Source organism: Watersipora subatra, chromosome 5 (assembly GCF_963576615.1).
Source record: "Watersipora subatra chromosome 5, tzWatSuba1.1, whole genome shotgun sequence".
In the NCBI taxonomy this organism is placed as follows: Eukaryota; Metazoa; Bryozoa; class Gymnolaemata; order Cheilostomatida; family Watersiporidae; genus Watersipora; species Watersipora subatra.
The window spans coordinates 6,841,554-6,865,357 of NC_088712.1; the positions used below are offsets into that span (position 1 = coordinate 6,841,554).

At 33.1% G+C, this 23,804-nt stretch overlaps 1 protein-coding gene across 1 annotated transcript; it reads right to left on the bottom strand.

Moving 5' to 3' along the window:
- LOC137396952 (uncharacterized) lies at positions 1-23,230 on the bottom strand. The gene is made up of 6 exons (XM_068083237.1): positions 23,191-23,230; positions 20,691-20,834; positions 17,945-18,051; positions 5,029-5,094; positions 3,512-3,577; positions 1-425 (listed from the first exon to the last, which is right to left on the bottom strand). Exons 3-6 carry the CDS (start codon positions 18,026-18,028, stop codon positions 297-299), a joined length of 345 nt encoding a protein of 114 aa, XP_067939338.1. The 5' UTR covers positions 18,029-18,051; positions 20,691-20,834; positions 23,191-23,230; the 3' UTR covers positions 1-296.
- Between the last annotated feature and the right edge of the window lie 574 nt (positions 23,231-23,804).

The following is a 23,804-nucleotide window of genomic DNA, read 5'->3' on the forward strand; positions in this document are numbered from 1 at the left end:
AGTAAATTCTACTGAACATATCAATAGAGTAAAGCGGCTTCATGGTAGTTTCATGAAATTACTCATCACCTGTCTGCTTATATGAGCATATAGCAAAGAATCTCATAGAAATACAAAAACACGACCACTTTTTTGTCAGAACAAAATATTCTGAAATCACATATATCATATAAAAATTTAAAAGCTTGTGAGTATATAAACCGACAATTTGTAATTTCAAAACTAACATTAGCGAGGAACTGAGGCTATCAATGAGTATGAAGTCTATGAGTTGACAGTAATACATGGATGAAATGTCATTTAATGAACTGTAATTCGACCTGCCATTGGAGATACAATCTGCTTGTCACATCTGCACTGTCAGTTTTTCTCTCCGAGTACCGAGCGATAAGGGTTTGTTTTATGTCAACCATGGGGATATGAGCCTGAAAAAAGAAATGGAATTGTTCTGAGAATATAAATTAACAATGGATAGATAAAACATAGGCTTATAAGACACTAGACATATACGTTTGAAATGGGCAAGATGGGTACAGAAAACATTCTGAACCCTTAAATTAGTGAACCCCGGACGACACTGTCAATGCGGACCAGTAACCCTGGTCAATTTGTTTAACAGTCCAAAGTTTTTAAACTTTTATTAATTATATCTAAATGTGCTCATAATACAATGATATTTGGTAGAACAATAGTGAAAAAGTCGGACAGCCGACAGGAAACATCGTCAAACAGCAAAGAACATTATGTCACCATGAATATATCTATGATAGAAACTCTCAAGCTAAAAAATTATGAATAACTCTATGATAGAAACCCTGACTCTAAACTACTATGAATAGACATACCGTATGATGAAAACCTAAAGCTACAAAACTATGGATAGCTTTATGTGTGTAGAGCCAACATATGAATAACAACAGGTAATAAAAGTATGACTAAAATAGGCAGCCATACTTACTGTGAGGGGTAGTGGTGGTGGACATAGTAGTGAGTCTACATGTGGATTTACTAGTGATAGTCGAATCTGAAAATCAGTACAGAGAACTGGTGTTAAAATTTCACGTTCCGTAATGGCATGAGTTTACAGGTAAAATTTGGAGTTCTCCACACGGTAATACTAACTGTGATTTATCGTGATAGAGAAAACGATGTGACTAGAATAAAATGGCTAAACAATACATGGGCAAATACCATTCATGAGTGCATAACAGACCATATACAGATGCTTACTATACACGCTAGCACACTATGCACAAGGGCATACCATACACCGGCTCATACAATACTCAGGCTCATACTATACACAGGTACATACCATACACGGTTACATATCACACGCGGGTACCTACCATACACAGGCGCATGCCATACCCGGATGCATACCATACACGGGTACATATCACACGCGGGTACATACCTACACGGGCGCATGCCTTACTCGGATGCATACCATACACGGGTACATACCATACCCAAGTACATACCATACACGGGTACATACCATACACGGGTACATTCCATACACGGGTACATATCATACTTGGATGCATACCATATTCGGATGCATATTATATAGAGGTACATACCATAGACAGGCACATTCCATTCATGAGTGCATACCATATACAAGCAAGTACAATGAATGGGTACATACCAAACACAGGCTAATACACGGGTTCTTACAGAGGATCATACCTACCATACACGGGTGAAAACCATACAGGGACGCATACAGCACACTGATGCATACCATGCACAGGTACATACCACAAAAACTGGTAGTCCTACCACATTCAAGTATATTACAGTCAGACCTCGACATAGGAACGTGATACGTTCCGGGACTGAGCTCGTATGTCAATTTAGTTGGCTCCCAAAAAACTATCTTCTATAAAAATATCCTAAGTACAATTTAATCCATAAGTATACTATGAGAAAAACACTTGAACATGATAGTATTTTCCGGTGCGTGGTAAAAACTCGGATTCGAGTTGAATAATTTTAGCTTACTAACTCTTTCACTACCGCATTAAATTCTGACCAAACATTTATTCTGCCTGAATTAATTCAAAGGGGTTTTCGAAATACAGATTTTCGATATACCGCTACCGCTTCAGCAATATCCCGAGAATCAAAACAGATATAGTTTCACAGTAAAATGCATCTTATTCAGAACAAAATTATCTACAAGATAGTTGTTTAGTGAATCCTACTTTCGCAAAATCTCTGACACTTTCTTTGCGTTGAACTAACGCAGTGTGTTTTTTTATTACCATGGCAATAACGATCTGATTTTCCCGCCTTGAAAAATAATTATAAATGGACTTGTTGAGTCAAAATATTTTTAGTTTTAGTGTTTAGACTAAACTTGATTGGTCTAGCTAATGTGTGGGCTTCGTAATGGAAAGAAAAGTGAAACCCTTTTGATAAGCTGCTACATCGGCTTACAGTATGTAAATACTTAACTGCGAAAGCCGACAAATCGGCTTACGGTAGCGAAAGAGTCAAACACACTTGTAGATATATTCTAGTATTTCATTATTTGTACTCCAATTTTGTCATCCTATTTATTTAGGAACGTTAGCCGCGTTTTGCCTCGCATACACTACAACCTTTTGAGACGTGTTTTTTAAATGGATTCGATGAGAAATCCTGATGATGCTGTTTGCGAAAGCGGCCTTTGAATACTTGGCTATATAGTGGCTATATAGGCACATATCTCAAATATTGCTCGTATCACAAGGAAGAAACTTGCTAGAAAGTCATCTCGTACCTCGAGTTTCTCGCGTGTTTGGCACTCATATGTAGAGGTATGCCTGTAACTAACATAGTAGGCCTACAGTATAGGCATTGTATACACATGTTGTACTGTGTATACAATGTCAGGAACTTAAAATTTTAACAGAAGTAAAAACCAAGTGGAAAACTATTTTTGTTTTCTGCCTCAAACAGTAAAACCTTGATAAGAGAAAGCTTGACACATCCAAGACTACATGTAGAAGGCTGGCACAGTACTTGGACTGGTGCCAAGACTACTTGTCGATGGCTGGCACAGTACATGGACTGGTGCCAAAACTACTTGTAGATGGCTGGCACAGTACTTCGACTGGCGCCAAGACTATTTGTAGAAGGCTGGCACAGTACTTGGACTGGTGCCATGACTACTTGTAGAAGGCTGGCACAGAACTTGAGCTGGTGCCAAGAATACTTGTAGAAGGCTGGCACAGTACTTGGACTGGTACCAAGACTACTTGCAGAAGGCTGGCACAGCACTTGGACATGCCAGGACTACTTGTTGAAGGCTGGCACAGTACTCGGACAGGTGACAGGACTACTTGTAGAAGGCTGGCACAGTACTTGGACTGGTGCCAGAGCTACTTGCAGAAGGCTGGCAGAGTACTTCGACTGGTGCAAAAAACAGTATCCTTTATCAAAAACAAGCCTGGACTGAAAAAACATATGATTAATTACAGGTAATAAAAGTGTAACTAAAACAGGCAGCCAAACTTACTGTAAGCGAGAGTAGTGGTTGACATTGAAGTGAGTCTACAAAGGGACTTAGTAGTGATAGTTGAATCTACAAATATGATAGAACAAGTATTAAATTCTGATGTTCCACTGCATTCAATAATGTCATAAATTCAAAGGTAAAACTTGGAGTTGTTTGCGCGTTAACACTAAGTGCAATCGAACTAAGCCAAGAGAAGACAACTGCCACTATCATCAAACGCAGCACATTTTCGACTCATAAAACAAACACAGGGACCTGTTCAAATCATCATGTTAACATGAGTTAAATTAGAGTTCTCTTTTGTTCTTCTCTGATTGTCATTTCCTTTTTAAACATTTTATAAAGCTTTTTACCGTTTTGTGATACACCATCCTAATCAGTTCTCTTCCGAAGCAGGTAATATAGCAAAAGCATCCACAACAAAAAACGTTTACAGTGCTTTACGTCAAAGCTTGTCAATTACATGGAAAATGCTACGGAGGTAAGAGCTGCTTTGGGCAAGCTAAACTCTACAATTGCTATATGAAATGAGACCGGTTTTCTTTAATATACAAGTTATTACTATAATTATGCATGAAAGTTTCTAAAAAAATTAACATTTCACAAAATGTGTAACCATGCTAATTTGACTGTGCTAAGTGTAACCATACTAATTACACTGTGCTAATTGTAACCATACTAATTACACTGTGCTAATTGTAACCATACTAATTACACTGTGCTAATTGTAACCATACAATTTACATTGTGCTAATAATAACCATACTAATTACACTGTGCTAATTGTAACCATACTATTTACACTGTGCTAATTGTAACCATACTAATTACACTTTGCTAATTGTAACCATACTAATTAAACTGCTAATTGTAACCATACTATTTATACTGTGCAAATTGTAACCATACTAATTACACTGTGCTAATTGTAACCATACTAATTACACTGTGCTAATTGTAACCATACTAATTACACTGTGCTAATTGTAACCATACTAATTACACTGTGCTAATTGTAACCATACTAATTACACTGTGCTAATTGTAACCATACTAATTACACCGTGCTAATTGTAACCATACTAATTACACTGTGCTAATTGTAACCATACTAATTATGAGATTTGACAAATTGGTAATGACCAATGTAATATTTAACAATTTAATCTCTGTAATACTCATCTGTAGCAGTTGTTGTATTGCTATTTCTAATCTGATTTAGTTCTAAGAAACTCTGATTAACCTTGACTAATTAGCCAGTGACAATGAGTCAAGGTGAATCAGAGTGCTACAGATGAACACTTGAGCTAAAAGACTTAAATAGTTCCATGATAAAAACCTTAATGCTAAAAGACTATAAATAGCTCTATGATAGAAACCCTAAAGCTCATAGACAATAAATAATTCTATGATAGAAATCCTCAACCTTCAAAACTATGAATAGATTCAGGCGTAAAACAAACATATGATTAACAACAGATAATCAAAGTATGACTAAAATAGGCAGCCATACTTACTGTAAGAGACAGTAGTGTTTGACATTGAAGTGAGTCTACACGTGGACCTCGTAATGATAGTTGACTCTAAAAATCAGCAAATTACAATTGTTAAATTCTGATGTTCCAATGGGTTGAATATTGTCATGTTCAAAGGTAAAACTTAGAGTTGTTTGCCCTTTAACACTGATTTCAATCACACTAAGCCAAGAAAAGACAACCGCCACTATCATCAAATGCAGCACATTTTCGATTCCTAAAACAAACACAGAGGCCTTTTGAAAAATCATGTTAAAATAAGTCAATTTCAAGTTCTCTCTTGTTCTTCTCTGATTGTCATTTCCTTTTCAAACATTTTATAAAGCTCTTTTCCATTTTGTGGTAAACCATCCTAATCAGTTCTCTTCCGAAGCAGGTGATATAGCCAAAGTTTCCAATGGGCAAGCTAAACTATACATTTGCTTTATGAAATAAGACCAGTTTTCGTTAATATACAAGCCGTTATTATAATCACGCATAAAAGTTACTAAGAATATTAAAATTTCATGAGAATCGTAACCATGCTAATTACACTGTGATCGCCATACATCATTATCTAATTCCACAATAGAAGGTTTAGATGACCTGGCATCACAGCTGTCGACTCTCCCGAATTTTGTGATACTCTCCTGGAACTGAGAACAAAAAATAAGATCTGCCGGCAAACTCCCGGATTTATGATTTGTGATCTGTAGGATAAAATACCAAACCATTAATTTATCAGTTGCTATAGAATTAATGCGATGTTAAATAAAGTTAAAAGACTATAAATAGTTCTATGATAGAAACCCTAAAGCTAAAAGACTATAAATAGTTCTATGATAGAAACCCTAAAGCTAAAAGACTATAAATAGTTTGATGATAGAAACCCTAAAGCTAAAAGACTATAAATAGTTCTATGACAGAAACCCTAAAGCTAAAAGACTATAAATACTTCTATGATAGAAACCTAAAAGACTATAAATAGTTCTATGATAGAAACCCTAAAACTAAAAGACTATAAATAGTTCTATGATAGAAACCCTAAAGTTAAAATACTATAAATAGTTCTATGACAGAAACCCTAAAGCTAAAAGACTATAAATAGTTCTATGATAGAAACCCTAAAGCTAAAAGACTATAAATAGTTCTATGAAAGAAACCCTAAAGCTAAAAGACTATAAATAGTTCTATGATAGAAACCCTAAAGTTAAAAGACTATAAATAGTTTGATGATAGAAACCCTAAAGCTAATAGACAATAAATAGTTCTATAATAGAAACCCTGCAGCTAAAAGACTATAAATACTTCTATGATAGAAACCTAAAAGACTATAAATAGTTCTATGATAGAAACCCTAAAACTAAAAGACTATAAATAGTTCTATGATAGAAACCCTAAAGTTAAAATACTATAAATAGTTCTATGACAGAAACCCTAAAGCTAAAAGACTATAAATAGTTCTATGATAGAAACCCTAAAGCTAAAAGACTATAAATAGTTATATGAAAGAAACCCTAAAGCTAAAAGACTATAAATAGTTCTATGATAGAAACCCTAAAACTAAAAGACTATAAATAGTTCTATGATAGAAACCCTAAAGTTAAAATACTATAAATAGTTCTATGATAGAAACCCTAAAATTAAGACTATAAATAGTTCTATAATAGAGACCCTAAAGCTAAAAGACTATAAATAGTTCTATGATGGAAACCCTAAAGTTAAAAGACTATAAATAGTTCTATGATAGAAACCCTAAAGTTAAAAGATTATAAATAGCTCTATGATAGAAACCCTAAAGCTAAAAGACTATAAATAGTTCAATGATGGAAACCCTAAAGCTAAAAGACTATAAATAGTTCTATGATAGAAACCCTAAAGTTAAAAGATTATAAATAGCTCTATGATAGGAACCCTAAAGCTAAAAGACTATAAATAGTTCAATGATGGAAACCCTAAAGCTAAAAGACTATAAATAGTTCAATGATAGAAACCCTAAAGCTAAAAGACTATAAATAGTTCTATGATAGAAACCCTAAAGTTAAAAGACTATAAATAGTTCTATGATAGAAACCTTAAAGCTAAAAGACTATAAATAGTTCTATGATAGGAACCCTGAAGCTAAAAGACTATAAATACTTCTATGATAGAAACCTAAAAGACTATAAATAGTTCTATAATAGAGACCCTAAAGCTAAAAGACTACAAATAGCTCTATGATAGAAACCCTAAAGCTAAAAGACTATAAATAATTCTATGATAGAAACCCTAAAGCTAAAAGACTATAAATAGTTCTATGACAGAAACCCTAAAGCTAAAAGACTATAAATACTTCTATGATAGAAACCTAAAAGACTATAAATAGTTCTATGATAGAAACCCTAAAACTAAAAGACTATAAATAGTTCTATAATAGAGACCCTAAAGCTAAAAGACTATAAATAGTTCTATGATAGAAACCTAAAACTAAATGTCTATAAATAGTTCTATAATAGAGACCCTAAAGCTAAAAGACTATAAATAGTTTGATGATAGAAACCCTAATAGCTTATAGACTATAAATAGTTCTATGATAGAAACCCTAAAACTAAAAGACTATAAATAGTTCTATGATAGAAACCCTAAAACTAAAAGACTATAAATAGTTCTATGATAGAAACCCTAAAACTAAAAGACTATAAATAGTTCTATAATAGAGACCCTAAAGCTAAAAGACTATAAATAGTTCTATGATAGAAACCCTAAAACTAAATGACTATAAATAGTTCTATAATAGAGACCCTAAAGCTAAAAGACTATAAATAGCTCTATGATAGAAACCCTAAAGCTAAAAGACTATAAATAGTTCTATGATAGAAACCCTAAAGCTAAAAGACTATAAATAGTTCTATGAAAGAAACCCTAAAGCTAAAAGACTATAAATAGTTCTATGATAGAAACCCTAAAGTTAAAAGACTATAAATAGTTTGATGGTAGAAACCCTAAAGCTAATAGACAATAAATAGTTCTATAATAGAAACCCTGCAGCTAAAATACTATAAATACTTCTATGATAGAAACCTAAAAGACTATAAATAGTTCTATGATAGAAACCCTAAAACTAAAAGACTATAAATAGTTCTATGATAGAAACCTAAAAGACTATAAATAGTTCTATGATAGAAACCCTAAAATTAAGACTATAAATAGTTCTATAATAGAGACCCTAAAGCTAAAAGACTATAAATAGTTCTATGAAAGAAACCCTAAAGCTAAAAGACTATAAATAGTTCTATGATAGAAACCCTAAAGTTAAAAGATTATAAATAGCTCTATGATAGAAACCCTAAAGCTAAAAGACTATAAATAGTTCAATGATGGAAACCCTAAAGCTAAAAGACTATAAATAGTTCTATGATAGAAACCCTAAAGTTAAAAGATTATAAATAGCTCTATGATAGAAACCCTAAAGCTAAAAGACTATAAATAGTTCAATGATGGAAACCCTAAAGCTAAAAGACTATAAATAGTTCAATGATAGAAACCCTAAAGCTAAAAGACTATAAATAGTTCTATGATAGAAACCCTAAAGTTAAAAGACTATAAATAGTTCTATGATAGAAACCTTAAAGCTAAAAGATTATAAATAGTTCTATGATAGAAACCCTGAAGCTAAAAGACTATAAATACTTCTATGATAGAAACCTAAAAGACTATAAATAGTTCTATAATAGAGACCCTAAAGCTAAAAGACTACAAATAGCTCTATGATAGAAACCCTAAAGCTAAAAGACTATAAATAGTTCTATGATAGAAACCCTAAAACTAAAAGACTATAAATAGTTCTATAATAGAGACCCTAAAGCTAAAAGACTATAAATAGTTCTATGATAGAAACCCTAAAACTAAATGACTATAAATAGTTCTATAATAGAGACCCTAAAGCTAAAAGACTATAAATAGCTCTATGATAGAAACCCTAATAGCTTATAGACTAAATAGTTCTATGATAGAAACCCTAAAACTAAAAGACTATAAATAGTTCTATGATAGAAACCCTAAAACTAAAAGACTATAAATAGTTCTATGATAGAAACCCTAAAACTAAAAGACTATACATAGTTCTATAATAGAGACCCTAAAGCTAAAAGACTATAAATAGTTCTATGATAGAAACCCTAAAACTAAATGACTATAAATAGTTCTATAATAGAGACCCTAAAGCTAAAAGACTATAAATAGCTCTATGATAGAAACCCTAAAGCTAAAAGACTATAAATAGTTCTATGATAGAAACCCTAAAGCTAAAAGACTATAAATAGTTCTATGAAAGAAACCCTAAAGCTAAAAGACTATAAATAGTTCTATGATAGAAACCCTAAAGTTAAAAGACTATAAATAGTTTGATGATAGAAACCCTAAAGCTAATAGACAATAAATAGTTCTATAATAGAAACCCTGCAGCTAAAATACTATAAATACTTCTATGATAGAAACCTAAAAGACTATAAATAGTTCTATGATAGAAACCCTAAAACTAAAAGACTATAAATAGTTCTATGAAAGAAACCCTAAAGTTAAAAGACTATAAATAGTTCTATGATAGAAACCCTAAAGTTAAAAGATTATAAATAGCTCTATGATAGAAACCCTAAAGCTAAAAGACTATAAATAGTTCAATGATGGAAACCCTAAAGCTAAAAGACTATAAATAGTTCTATGATAGAAACCCTAAAGTTAAAAGATTATAAATAGCTCTATGATAGAAACCCTAAAGCTAAAAGACTATAAATAGTTCAATGATGGAAACCCTAAAGCTAAAAGACTATAAATAGTTCAATGATAGAAACCCTAAAGCTAAAAGACTATAAATAGTTCTATGATAGAAACCCTAAAGTTAAAAGACTATAAATAGTTCTATGATAGAAACCTTAAAGCTAAAAGACTATAAATAGTTCTATGATAGAAACCCTGAAGCTAAAAGACTATAAATACTTCTATGATAGAAACCTAAAAGACTATAAATAGTTCTATAATAGAGACCCTAAAGCTAAAAGACTACAAATAGCTCTATGATAGAAACCCTAAAGCTAAAAGACTATAAATAGTTCTATGATAGAAACCCTAAAGCTAAAAGACTATAAATAGTTCTATGACAGAAACCCTGAAGCTAAAAGACTATAAATACTTCTATGATAGAAACCTAAAAGACTATAAATAGTTCTATAATAGAGACCCTAAAGCTAAAAGACTACAAATAGCTCTATGATAGAAACCCTAAAGTTAAAAGACTATAAATAATTCTATGATAGAAACCCTAAAGCTAAAAGACTATAAATAGTTCTATGACAGAAACCCTAAAGCTAAAAGACTATAAATACTTCTATGATAGAAACCTAAAAGACTATAAATAGTTCTATGATAGAAACCCTAAAACTAAAAAACTATAAATAGTTCTATAATAGAGACCCTAAAGCTAAAAGACTATAAATAGTTCTATGATAGAAACCTAAAACTAAATGACTATAAATAGTTCTATAATAGAGACCCTAAAGCTAAAAGACTATAAATAGCTCTATGATAGAAACCCTAATAGCTTATAGACTATAAATAGTTCTATGATAGAAACCCTAAAACTAAAAGACTATAAATAGTTCTATGATAGAAACCCTAAAACTAAAAGACTATAAATAGTTCTATGATAGAAACCCTAAAACTAAAAGACTATAAATAGTTCTATAATAGAGACCCTAAAGCTAAAAGACTATAAATAGTTCTATGATAGAAACCCTAAAACTAAATGACTATAAATAGTTCTATAATAGAGACCCTAAAGCTAAAAGACTATAAATAGCTCTATGATAGAAACCCTAAAGCTAAAAGACTATAAATAGTTCTATGATAGAAACCCTAAAGCTAAAAGACTATAAATAGTTCTATGAAAGAAACCCTAAAGCTAAAAGACTATAAATAGTTCTATGATAGAAACCCTAAAGTTAAAAGACTATAAATAGTTTGATGGTAGAAACCCTAAAGCTAATAGACAATAAATAGTTCTATAATAGAAACCCTGCAGCTAAAATACTATAAATACTTCTATGATAGAAACCTAAAAGACTATAAATAGTTCTATGATAGAAACCCTAAAACTAAAAGACTATAAATAGTTCTATGATAGAAACCCTAAAGTTAAAATACTATAAATAGTTCTATGATAGAAACCCTAAAATTAAGACTATAAATAGTTCTATAATAGAGACCCTAAAGCTAAAAGACTATAAATAGTTCTATGAAAGAAACCCTAAAGCTAAAAGACTATAAATAGTTCTATGATAGAAACCCTAAAGTTAAAAGATTATAAATAGCTCTATGATAGAAACCCTAAAGCTAAAAGACTATAAATAGTTCAATGATGGAAACCCTAAAGCTAAAAGACTATAAATAGTTCTATGATAGAAACCCTAAAGTTAAAAGATTATAAATAGCTCTATGATAGAAACCCTAAAGCTAAAAGACTATAAATAGTTCAATGATGGAAACCCTAAAGCTAAAAGACTATAAATAGTTCTATGAAAGAAACCCTAAAGCTAAAAGACTATAAATAGTTCTATGATAGAAACCCTAAAGTTAAAAGACTATAAATAGTTTGATGGTAGAAACCCTAAAGCTAATAGACAATAAATAGTTCTATAATAGAAACCCTGCAGCTAAAATACTATAAATACTTCTATGATAGAAACCTAAAAGACTATAAATAGTTCTATGATAGAAACCCTAAAACTAAAAGACTATAAATAGTTCTATGATAGAAACCCTAAAGTTAAAATACTATAAATAGTTCTATGATAGAAACCCTAAAATTAAGACTATAAATAGTTCTATAATAGAGACCCTAAAGCTAAAAGACTATAAATAGTTCTATGAAAGAAACCCTAAAGCTAAAAGACTATAAATAGTTCTATGATAGAAACCCTAAAGTTAAAAGATTATAAATAGCTCTATGATAGAAACCCTAAAGCTAAAAGACTATAAATAGTTCAATGATGGAAACCCTAAAGCTAAAAGACTATAAATAGTTCTATGATAGAAACCCTAAAGTTAAAAGATTATAAATAGCTCTATGATAGAAACCCTAAAGCTAAAAGACTATAAATAGTTCAATGATGGAAACCCTAAAGCTAAAAGACTATAAATAGTTCTATGATAGAAACCTTAAAGCTAAAAGACTATAAATAGTTCTATGATAGAAACCCTGAAGCTAAAAGACTATAAATACTTCTATGATAGAAACCTAAAAGACTATAAATAGTTCTATAATAGAGACCCTAAAGCTAAAAGACTACAAATAGCTCTATGATAGAAACCCTAAAGCTAAAAGACTATAAATAGTTCTATGATAGAAACCCTAAAGCTAAAAGACTATAAATAGTTCTATGACAGAAACCCTGAAGCTAAAAGACTATAAATACTTCTATGATAGAAACCTAAAAGACTATAAATAGTTCTATGATAGAAACCCTAAAACTAAAAGACTATAAATAGTTCTATAATAGAGACCCTAAAGCTAAAAGACTATAAATAGTTCTATGATAGAAACCCTAAAACTAAATGACTATAAATAGTTCTATAATAGAGACCCTAAAGCTAAAAGACTATAAATAGCTCTATGATAGAAACCCTAATAGCTTATAGACTAAATAGTTCTATGATAGAAACCCTAAAACTAAAAGACTATAAATAGTTCTATGATAGAAACCCTAAAACTAAAAGACTATAAATAGTTCTATGATAGAAACCCTAAAACTAAAAGACTATACATAGTTCTATAATAGAGACCCTAAAGCTAAAAGACTATAAATAGTTCTATGATAGAAACCCTAAAACTAAATGACTATAAATAGTTCTATAATAGAGACCCTAAAGCTAAAAGACTATAAATAGCTCTATGATAGAAACCCTAAAGCTAAAAGACTATAAATAGTTCTATGATAGAAACCCTAAAGCTAAAAGACTATAAATAGTTCTATGAAAGAAACCCTAAAGCTAAAAGACTATACATAGTTCTATGATAGAAACCCTAAAGTTAAAAGACTATAAATAGTTTGATGATAGAAACCCTAAAGCTAATAGACAATAAATAGTTCTATAATAGAAACCCTGCAGCTAAAATACTATAAATACTTCTATGATAGAAACCTAAAAGACTATAAATAGTTCTATGATAGAAACCCTAAAACTAAAAGACTATAAATAGTTCTATGATAGAAACCCTAAAGTTAAAATACTATAAATAGTTCTATGATAGAAACCCTAAAATTAAGACTATAAATAGTTCTATAATAGAGACCCTAAAGCTAAAAGACTATAAATAGTTCTATGAAAGAAACCCTAAAGCTAAAAGACTATAAATAGTTCTATGATAGAAACCCTAAAGTTAAAAGATTATAAATAGCTCTATGATAGAAACCCTAAAGCTAAAAGACTATAAATAGTTCAATGATGGAAACCCTAAAGCTAAAAGACTATAAATAGTTCTATGATAGAAACCCTAAAGTTAAAAGATTATAAATAGCTCTATGATAGAAACCCTAAAGCTAAAAGACTATAAATAGTTCAATGATGGAAACCCTAAAGCTAAAAGACTATAAATAGTTCAATGATAGAAACCCTAAAGCTAAAAGACTATAAATAGTTCTATGATAGAAACCCTAAAGTTAAAAGACTATAAATAGTTCTATGATAGAAACCTTAAAGCTAAAAGACTATAAATAGTTCTATGATAGAAACCCTGAAGCTAAAAGACTATAAATACTTCTATGATAGAAACCTAAAAGACTATAAATAGTTCTATAATAGAGACCCTAAAGCTAAAAGACTACAAATAGCTCTATGATAGAAACCCTAAAGCTAAAAGACTATAAATAGTTCTATGATAGAAACCCTAAAGCTAAAAGACTATAAATAGTTCTATGACAGAAACCCTGAAGCTAAAAGACTATAAATACTTCTATGATAGAAACCTAAAAGACTATAAATAGTTCTATAATAGAGACCCTAAAGCTAAAAGACTACAAATAGCTCTATGATAGAAACCCTAAAGTTAAAAGACTATAAATAATTCTATGACAGAAACCCTAAAGCTAAAAGACTATAAATACTTCTATGATAGAAACCTAAAAGACTATAAATAGTTCTATGATAGAAACCCTAAAACTAAAAGGCTATAAATAGTTCTATAATAGAGACCCTAAAGCTAAAAGACTATAAATAGTTCTATGATAGAAACCCTAAAACTAAATGACTATAAATAGTTCTATAATAGAGACCCTAAAGCTAAAAGACTATAAATAGCTCTATGATAGAAACCCTAATAGCTTATAGACTATAAATAGTTCTATGATAGAAACCCTAAAACTAAAAGACTATAAATATTTCTATGATAGAAATCCTCAACCTTCAAAACTATAAATAGATTCAGATGTAAAACAAACATATGATTAACAACAGATAATCGAAGTATGACTAAAATAGGCAGCCATACTTACTGTAAGAGACAGTAGTGGTTGACATTGAAGTGAGTCTACACGTGGACCTCGTAATGATAGTTGAATCTAAAAATCAGCACATTACAATTGTTAAATTCTGACGTTCCAATGGGTTAAATATTGTCATGTTCAAAGGTAAAACTTAGAGTTGTTTGCCCTTTAACACTGATTTCAATCACACTAAGCCAAGAAAAGACAACCGCCACTATCATCAAATGCAGCACAATTTCGACTCCTAAAACAAACACAGAGGCCTTTTGAAAAATCATGTTAAAATAAGTCAATTTCAAGTTCTCTCTTGTTCTTCTCTGATTGTCATTTCTTTTTCAAACATTTTATAAAGCTCTTTTCCATTTTGTGGTAAACCACCCTATTCAGTTCTCTTCCGAAGCAGGTGATATAGCCAAAGTTTCCAATGGGCAACCTAAACTATACATTTGCTTTATGAAATAAGACCAGTTTTCGTTAATATACAAGCCGTTATTATAATCACGCATAAAAGTTACTAAGAATATTAAAATTTCATGAGAATCGTAACCATGCTAATTACACTGTGATCACCATACATCATTATATAATTCCACAATAGAAGGTTTAGATGACCTGGCATCACAGCTGTCGACTCTCCCGAATTTTGTGATACTCTCCTGGAACTGAGAGCAAAAAATAAGATCTGCCGGCAAACTCCCGGATTTATGATTTGTGATCTGTAGGATAAAATACCAAACCATTAATTTATCAGTTGCTATAGAATTAACGCGATGCGCGTAATCTAATGATAACGAAAGACTCGCCATATCGTCAAAGACGCGTTTTTGTGGCTTCGTGCATAGAGTTACCGTTCAGTAATTTTTTGCCGAAGCTTTTGGGTGCTATGGCATTAGAGCGGTACCCCTTACTGACAACTTTAAAGGTTGACGTGTAACCAAGTTCACATTAGAGTTATTTGATATCAAAAGATTCACTATGTCTTATTCCGTCGTGCTGTAGATGCAAAATATGTGGAAAGGTGATTACAGGCTCTTAAAAGCTAAAAACAAACAGAAAATCGCAGCCACACGAGACCGCTGTAGTTTGAATTCCCTTTCCAAAACCTCTCAAATGTGATGTAGTTGTGAGAGATGGTTTCTGTTTACACTTTCATGCCAACTTATTCGTCGAAATATTTTCACAAATATACTTCACGCATTCAATAAAACTATGTCTATTGTTCTCACGCGTCAGTTTTATCGTCATTGTAATGCTGTCACTTTTAGCAGTAGTATCTTATAACTTATCGTAAAAATTCATTAAACATTTTAACCTTACCTCGAAGGAGTACATATAATTGTCTGATCATCATGACGAGCCTGTTGGTCACTTGCGATAATCGAAAAGTGCTGCAAAACATATTTGCGAAGTATCGGGTCACATGATCAGATTACGACTTGCCAATTAGACCAGGCCGAAACAAAACTGTAAAGTAGCGAGCATCTATATTTGATACGGGGTCTTCGGTGAAACCCGAAGTGTTTGCCATAAACTAGTACTACGATGAGTTTTATGGTGAGCATTTTATTGGCCTTTCAATTCACGTAAGAATATACGTGACTAGATGATAACCAAATTTCGTGGTTACGTCATCGAAATAAAGTGATTCTAATCTACGGCAGCTTTTCGTTTTTGAGCTTTTAAGAGCTTGTAATCACATTTCCACGTATTTGCACCTACAACGCAACAGAGTAAGACATGGCGAATCTTTTGATACCAAATAACTGTAATGAGAATTTTGTTGCAATTCAACCTTAAATGAGGGTCATATCCTCTGCATACCTGACAGTAATGCAACAACAAAGAGCGTTTTTTCTATGTTTAAAAATACATACCAAGGCTAGGGCTGACCTATGTTTTGAAACAGTGCATGCTCTGATAGCCAACAAAATAAACTGTTCTACCTGCTGCTTTGAAATAGAGTTGAAAGCAGACCTACTCAACAGTCTTAAAAGTCAGCCAAAACCTACAACTTGAAACATCAAGGAGCAGCAGCTACCTCATCTCAAATCAGTGCAGAATTAAATGTAAAGATGATATAACATCCCTGTCTAGTTACTAAATTCATTTACAGTAAACTTTTGAGAGTTTTGTGATTACGTTATGTTCATCCCTACAGATATGATACAATGTTTTTTGTAGAACTGAAATGTAGAACATTAGGTTCGTCAAAGTTGACCGTAATTTGTTTTTATATTTTTGTAATTCACTTAAGCATAATTTTAGAGCTGAAATACAATGTTAACCTGCCTAGGTCGGCAGTTAAAAATTTTCGCTAGCACAAGGCTTTAGAGGCTAAATTATCCTTCATTTGCTTTGCACCAGTTGACAGGTCTGCCTGGCATATGTTGGCTTTATAACGGCTCACCTTAGTACCTACACAGGATCATTGATCGTGGATCACAGAGTTAACAGACTTCACCAAAATTATGACATAAATTTAAGATATCAGTGTGTCATTCAGAACAAACGAAAAAGTCAGTTTTGAATTTAAGAGAAAAAATTGAAAGCATTGTCTTATGGTAGTTTAACAAAACTTAGTTTTAATGGTTTAAATTAAAATTGGACAATTTTGGGCCCAAGATATTTCTGATAAATATATTTTTCTATTAGAAAATGTGGTCTGCGATTGGGTCACACTTCAACTACTAATAGCGTTATTTGTTTGCAGACTGTTTCCGCAAACTCAAAAAACTAGCCACACCCGTGCAGTGCGATAACACCTTGTTCTTCTGTTACTCCATATGCAGACATACATAGCCATGAGGCCTCACACAACCATCACTCTACTACAAGCTACTATGGAGACATATCTGCTTGTAGGCAGAGCATAGCCCTCTGCACTGGTTCTAGGCTATTTATAGAAGGCTGGCACAGGATGTTTGGACTAGTGCCAAATTCAGTAGCTTTATTTAGTTGAAAAGGCTCCTACTGGTGAGATGGGAGTGTAAAGCCTGATTCCCATATACATCGCAAAGCACCTGCGACAGCACCGCAGGCTATTAGCAGTGAAATGGGAACCTACGCCCGGGTATCGCCGGTAGTTGCCGGCGGCAACGCAATAGTTTAGCACTGTTCAAATTTTGCAAAAGGCCTCAGACAAAATATTCTCGTAATGCACTGTGCAGGTGAAGGTCACCATTATAGAAACGACATGGCGAGCGAAAATTTTATTTGATTAGCAATTATGTTTAGCGATGTAGCTTTATATTGTGAACAGATGCCGGCGAGCCTAGCCTCGCAAGCGTTATGCTGCGTAAGTTACTGTCGTTATGCTGCGCAAGTTACTGCCGGAATTTCGCAATCAAAATGGGAACCAGGCTTAAGCCTCAAACTGCTAATATATCCATGAGATCTTCACTCACCTCCATTCCATGCCAAGACAATCCATACAAGTAATAGTAGAAATCAAGGTGGATACAACCATATTTAAGGCAGAAGTGAGACATTCCTATCACTGTACTCCATGTACCTACAAACAACGAACATAGGAAATCACTGCACCATCTCATCAACGAGCAATACAAAAGAATAATTCACTAATCGTCATTGTTAAACTTTTACAAACATGTAAGGAATTCAACAACACACACAATCAGCTATGCAAGTGAGTTTGACTTTAGAAAACCTGCAGTGCTCATCAATGGTTTTGCGACTATTGCGTTTTTATGGAAGTAGCAGAGGTCTACCCAAAATATCAACTAAAAAGTCTACAGGTAAAATTCTATGTATTACAGCAAAGAGAGATGGCTGAGGAATTTCTTTTAAAACATTATCTTAACAAATCTTTTTGTTAAAATTTACCTTTTCCAACAGAATACTACCAGACGAGCTAAGTTCAACAAAGTTAAAAGTATTAAATTGAGAAGTAATTAATGTTCTACCAGTTTAGAAGGATCAGGCTAGTTGGATAGTATTCTACTAGCATCAGGCATATCACAAAGGGAAGTCATGCGAGTTGAGTAAAGACTAAAGTACATTGGAGGAACATCCATGGAATTTGCTGACTTTGAATTCACTGCAGCCGACTCTAGTGATAAACACTCCTGTGTATGTACTTGGAGTACTTAATCTGTACTCCTGCTGCTTTGTCACGACTGGCTAGGAGAGTCATAATATTTCAAATTAACACAAAATGGAACAAAAAAGTACTTTTAACCTTTTGAACCTTAAGGGCTGGTATTCCAGCATTACTTAGGGCATGTCAGAAAACCTAACCAGCATTCACAGGACTTGCTTTACAAATGCTATTTCCAAGTAACAGTGTAAACCAAACAAATTAATTGTTGCGTAAGAACAAAATCGGAACAAAATCGCGAAAAAATCGATACGATACGTTTCTTGGTCGATCCATAGATGAGTGTGAAGCAAATGAAGAAATTTATGATAGTAATTATAATTTTACAGTTCATTTTGAGCCATGAAATGATGAAGAACACGCACTCAATGGATCTGGTGTTATCATAGATATTTTTATGAGTTTTTAAAACCGTATAAATTTTTATAGTTTTAGCCCGAATAGTGGTGCTCTTTTCTGCTAGATGACATTTTCTTAGGGTTGCCCAAAATTTTTAGTAGTGTTTCACCAAATATCATTGTATTATGAGCTTATTTAGATATATTCAATGAAAGTTTAAAACCTTCGGATCGTTAGACGAATTGCCAGGGTTACTGACAGCATTGACAAGGACGGCCAGGGTTTAATATTCAACGATCCGGAGGAAAACAAATTGAACACTTATAGGAGCGTCTCTACAGCTGAAGAAAAAGTTGAAAATCACTATTTTGAACGCAGTAGGGTACGAGAAATTTGGCCAAAGAATATAGGCTTACTTTAATATTGCCAATTTTTATGAGGATCGCCAAAGATGAAGGATTCTATCTATACCAGAATCCATAGCAGCATACTTTTATCTCACTTTGCAGCAGACATTTGAAATAGGAACTAAAGTACAAAAATGTTTAAACTGGAATAGCTCGCGTTGCATTTTCTCGTGCATCGTTTTCACATGCCATTTACATCTTTCGTAACATGAAACATTCGGCAATAGTTTGCGAGTAACAAATTTGATTGATTCGCTGTTTTTTGCCGTTTCAATTTTGCGAATGATACAAACTAGCAGATCAACTGAGTCATGGAAATGTAGTGATATAAATGGACATCCGCAAGTTTTCTATTTACAATGTATGCTGTGATCAACAGAAGGTTCTGTTACCAGCTGAGACATTGTGTCTGACATGATGTCTTCTCAAGCCAGCAAAGGCTACTACAACAGTACCTATTCCTATTGGCTGATGGTGAATTGGCATGTAGCCAAGGGAATAGCCTAGCTTTTTTTTAGAAAGCTGTTTACTGTTTCAGTAGAATATAAAATGGCAGTGAATAGCATCAAATATCAATGCCCAGCATCACTATTCAATTTAAAAAAATTATGATCAGAAATTTGATAAACTTAGCAATAAATCAATAACAGAAATAAATGAAAAATTTGTGCTAGATAAAAAAGTTCACTACATTCCATTGACCCTCTACTGTGAGCAATATCTTGAATCCCCTGCAGACGAACTGCGAGTGACTACATCAGCAGTTCAGTTTGTGTGACTAGCTACTTCTAGCTCCTATTTTTATATACTATTATTTATTGTTTTTTATTACTACGTATATATCATTTCACAATTTTATGAAGCACTAGCAGCCAGCCTGGAGTTGTCTAGGATTTCTCCAATTTTCCATCATATATCCCAGCAGGCTTGTAACATTACGATAGGATTTTTGCAACAGACAGCAACTGATTTCCAGTCGTTGTATATAAATATCCGACCCACTAAATACTAAATGAATGCACACCAATGCACACAATATTGATGCCCGCGCAATATTGATGCCCACACTAAGTGAGCCATGTAACAATAGTAATGATAGGATATGGTCTGATAGTAACATTCATGTGCGGGTCATGCAAGCTGCTTCCTTACATGCGCTAGTAAAATCATATTAACATCATTTCTTTTGTAATGATTTTAGCTATATCACGCTATCGGCCTACTTCCTTCCTATGAGTATAAACTAACTGTTATTCTCATAACACACTGCATTAACATCTGACCTACCTATATGGATGACGTTAGTTTCTCAACTCCCTGCAATTATAACGGTTTGCAGATATTTTCGATTGAACAGCGGTTTGTTACAGCTCCGCATCATCTGTATATATTCAGGGAGATGATTTCAACGGACACTTGAGATTAGTACATCTGCAAAAACGAAATAGAAAATACTACAAATATTATTTTAACGCAGTATAACTAAAGATTTACCCGTGATAAGCACACAAAGTGACAAGACTATGATCATAATACAGTCATACCCGGACATACGAGTTTCCCAACATGCAACTCAAGACACGAGTAAATTGACAGTATGACTGTAGAAAGTTTAACAGGAGACTATTATAATATGCCACTCTGCTATGAACAGCCCAGCTAGCCAGATTAGGAATTAGTCATCCTAGTTTATTTATAGAATATTGGCACACAGCCAGGACAGGTTAAAACTGGAATCATTGCAGAGATTGGGCAGATTGCTCGCTTATGGATTCCTACGGCAAATACATCAGACCACAGCCCATGACAGCCCATAGCATTAATGTAATTAAATAGAATTTGGTTGTTGAAACTAATTCTCCTCGCATTTTAAAATTGTAAAAGTAAATTTTAAATTGTAAATCGGTTTGAACACTTCTACTGCTACAACATATACGAAACGAATGTGATATCAGCACAAATCTTCTGTGGAATTGACAATATGTTCTTTGTTCTTAAAGTGAAACTCAAAGGAGAAGCATTATTACTGTGTTTGGAGTTTCCAATAGCATCATATCAACTCTCATAATTGATGGACACTATGATTCCTTGATGCTGATTGGAGAGTGCACACGGGTTGAGTTACTGTATGATAGGTGTTTCAATAGAATTAGTATGCTGCAGATTAACACTAGTAATTAGTTGAAAAGATGAGGAACTCTACACTAGAGATCATAGCGGCACACGTCTGTCTCACTTAGCAGCACGCTTTCAAAATACGAACAATTAAATGGTAGAAAATGTATAAAATGGAATATATTGTAATACATTTTGTGTTCATTATTCACAAGTACTGCCTCCATGCGCAAGCATGAATAATTCGGTAAAAATTGCGAGAAACAAAATTTGCTTGACTTGTGGGTTCGTACAGTATCTATTTTACGGATCATAAAAAAAACTTGCATATTAACAGCATATATGGAAACAAAGTGTTATAAATGCATAATTATATATTTTCTTTTTCAAATTTGGCGCAGCAATGAAATAGTTATAATGCATGGTGAGAGCAACAGAAGCTTCTGTAACCAGCTGAGACATTGTGTTTGACATAACGTCTTCTCAAGCCATCCACAGCTACTGCAACAGTGTCTATCTCTATTGGTCACTGATTAACTAGGTCAATTGGCATGCAGCCAAGAAGAGAGGTCATATTCTTTAGGAGCTTTCTACCAGTTTGATATTATAGCCTCGAGTATACACAGGACTATATTACATGGAACAGTTAATAGTGATAAAGTAGTAACTCTTTCGCTACTAAATTGTTTTCTTTACCGTGACGTAATTATGTATTCCGTAAAACCTGCTGATGCAAACCATGCAGTTCTTTGCCACACTGAAACGCTATGCTGTACTAATGTACAACTCCAGTTGCAGTGTGCAGCCATTACACAAATAATTCCATGTGTCGTAACAAAGCTTGTTCCAGACGTGTCGAGAGACTCTATTTATTGGTTTGAATGAAAAAAGTTTAAATTTTGAAAGTTGCTTTTTATTCGGTAGTAACAGAATTTGATTTATATTCAAAAAATACAATTTATTCCAGAACATTCTAGAATATTAGAGTCGGCCTATGCTAAGTAATAACTGTAATGTAAATTTTGTTTCAATACTTATCGACTTATACGTGAGATCGTTGAAAACCTGAGTATACAGTTATACCTCGACACACGAATGTTTCAATCAATCAGAAATTTAAGATTCAAACGTAGGAAACAGTTTTCGACTTGACTAGGATGTGGGAGGCCACTTGCTAGAATATAGCATCACTTGGCCTGATTTATCGGATCTGTTTAAAGGTTGAAAATTGGAACGTACCAAACGTGTTGCTGTCATGTCTATTTCAATACACCATTAGCCACTATGTCTGTCTTGAAGGTAAGAACTCCATACCGCATACTACTTACTGTATCATAGACTATGCAATGTACTGCTACATAACACTGTTAGTTTGTTGCATATCAAAACCACTAGATACATGTAGGTAATTGTTACTTCATAGGTATTGAAGAATAACAACAAAAGCACTTTGCTAAATATAATATGACTGTCATCATGCCTTTAGGTATTTGGGTTGAAAGGGTGGAAACATTAATTAGTATATTTTATGTTATATCAGACAAATTGATTTGAAATACTAGGAAAATTGACAAACGAGCTTGGCCTTGAGATGCATCAGGCTCCCATGTTGAGGTACGACTGCATATAGTAACAATTATTCCCATATAGAGCAGCATGACATCTGACTCACCTTGACTGATGATGTTAGTTTTGACTGGATCAGGTTGTCATCTACACCATTGTATCATCATGGTTTACAGATACTTTCTGGTGAACAGAAGGTGCTTAGTGTCTACTATGGCTGTATATGTCCAGGGAGGCCATTTCTACAGACAGGAATGATGCTTATGCATAAAAATAGAAAAACTACAAACTTTATTTCAACATAAAGTAGCTATAATTTTTAGTTTATGGTAACAAAAGTACGCGAGTGATGTTGACTAGGACAAGCCAATGCGCGATTTTCGTCAGAGTCAAAGGCGTGCAACTGCTGTCAACTCAAAGCCATAAGCGCGCAATCGCCTTCGACCGCAATCGCATTCGACTCGACTGTGAAAGCACTCGATTGCTGTCGACTCAAAGAAGAAAGGGCTATCATCATCGACTCAAAAGCATACAGTCGCCGCTGAATCAAATGCGAAAGTGCCGATCGTCGTCGACTCAAACGCAAAAGAGCGTGATTTCAGTTGATTCAAAAGGGAAAATGCACGATTGTTGTAGACTCATACACACAAAAGCATGTGATTGTCTCTGACTCGAATATATTTCGTCGTCGATTTCCGATATATTCACTCTAAAGAATAA

Excerpts from the sequence above, each read along its gene's own strand:
- LOC137396952 (XM_068083237.1), bottom strand. The coding sequence starts at position 18,028 with ATGTCTCACTTCTGCCTTAAATATGGTTGTATCCACCTTGATTTCTAC. Across the intron at positions 5,095-17,944 it reads TGTCTTGGCATGGAATGGAG|AGTCAACTATCATTACGAGG; the intron begins GTGAGTGAAGAT and ends GCTGATTTTTAG. Across the intron at positions 426-3,511 it reads AACCACTACTCTCGCTTACA|GCTCATATCCCCATGGTTGA; the intron begins GTAAGTTTGGCT and ends TTCTTTTTTCAG.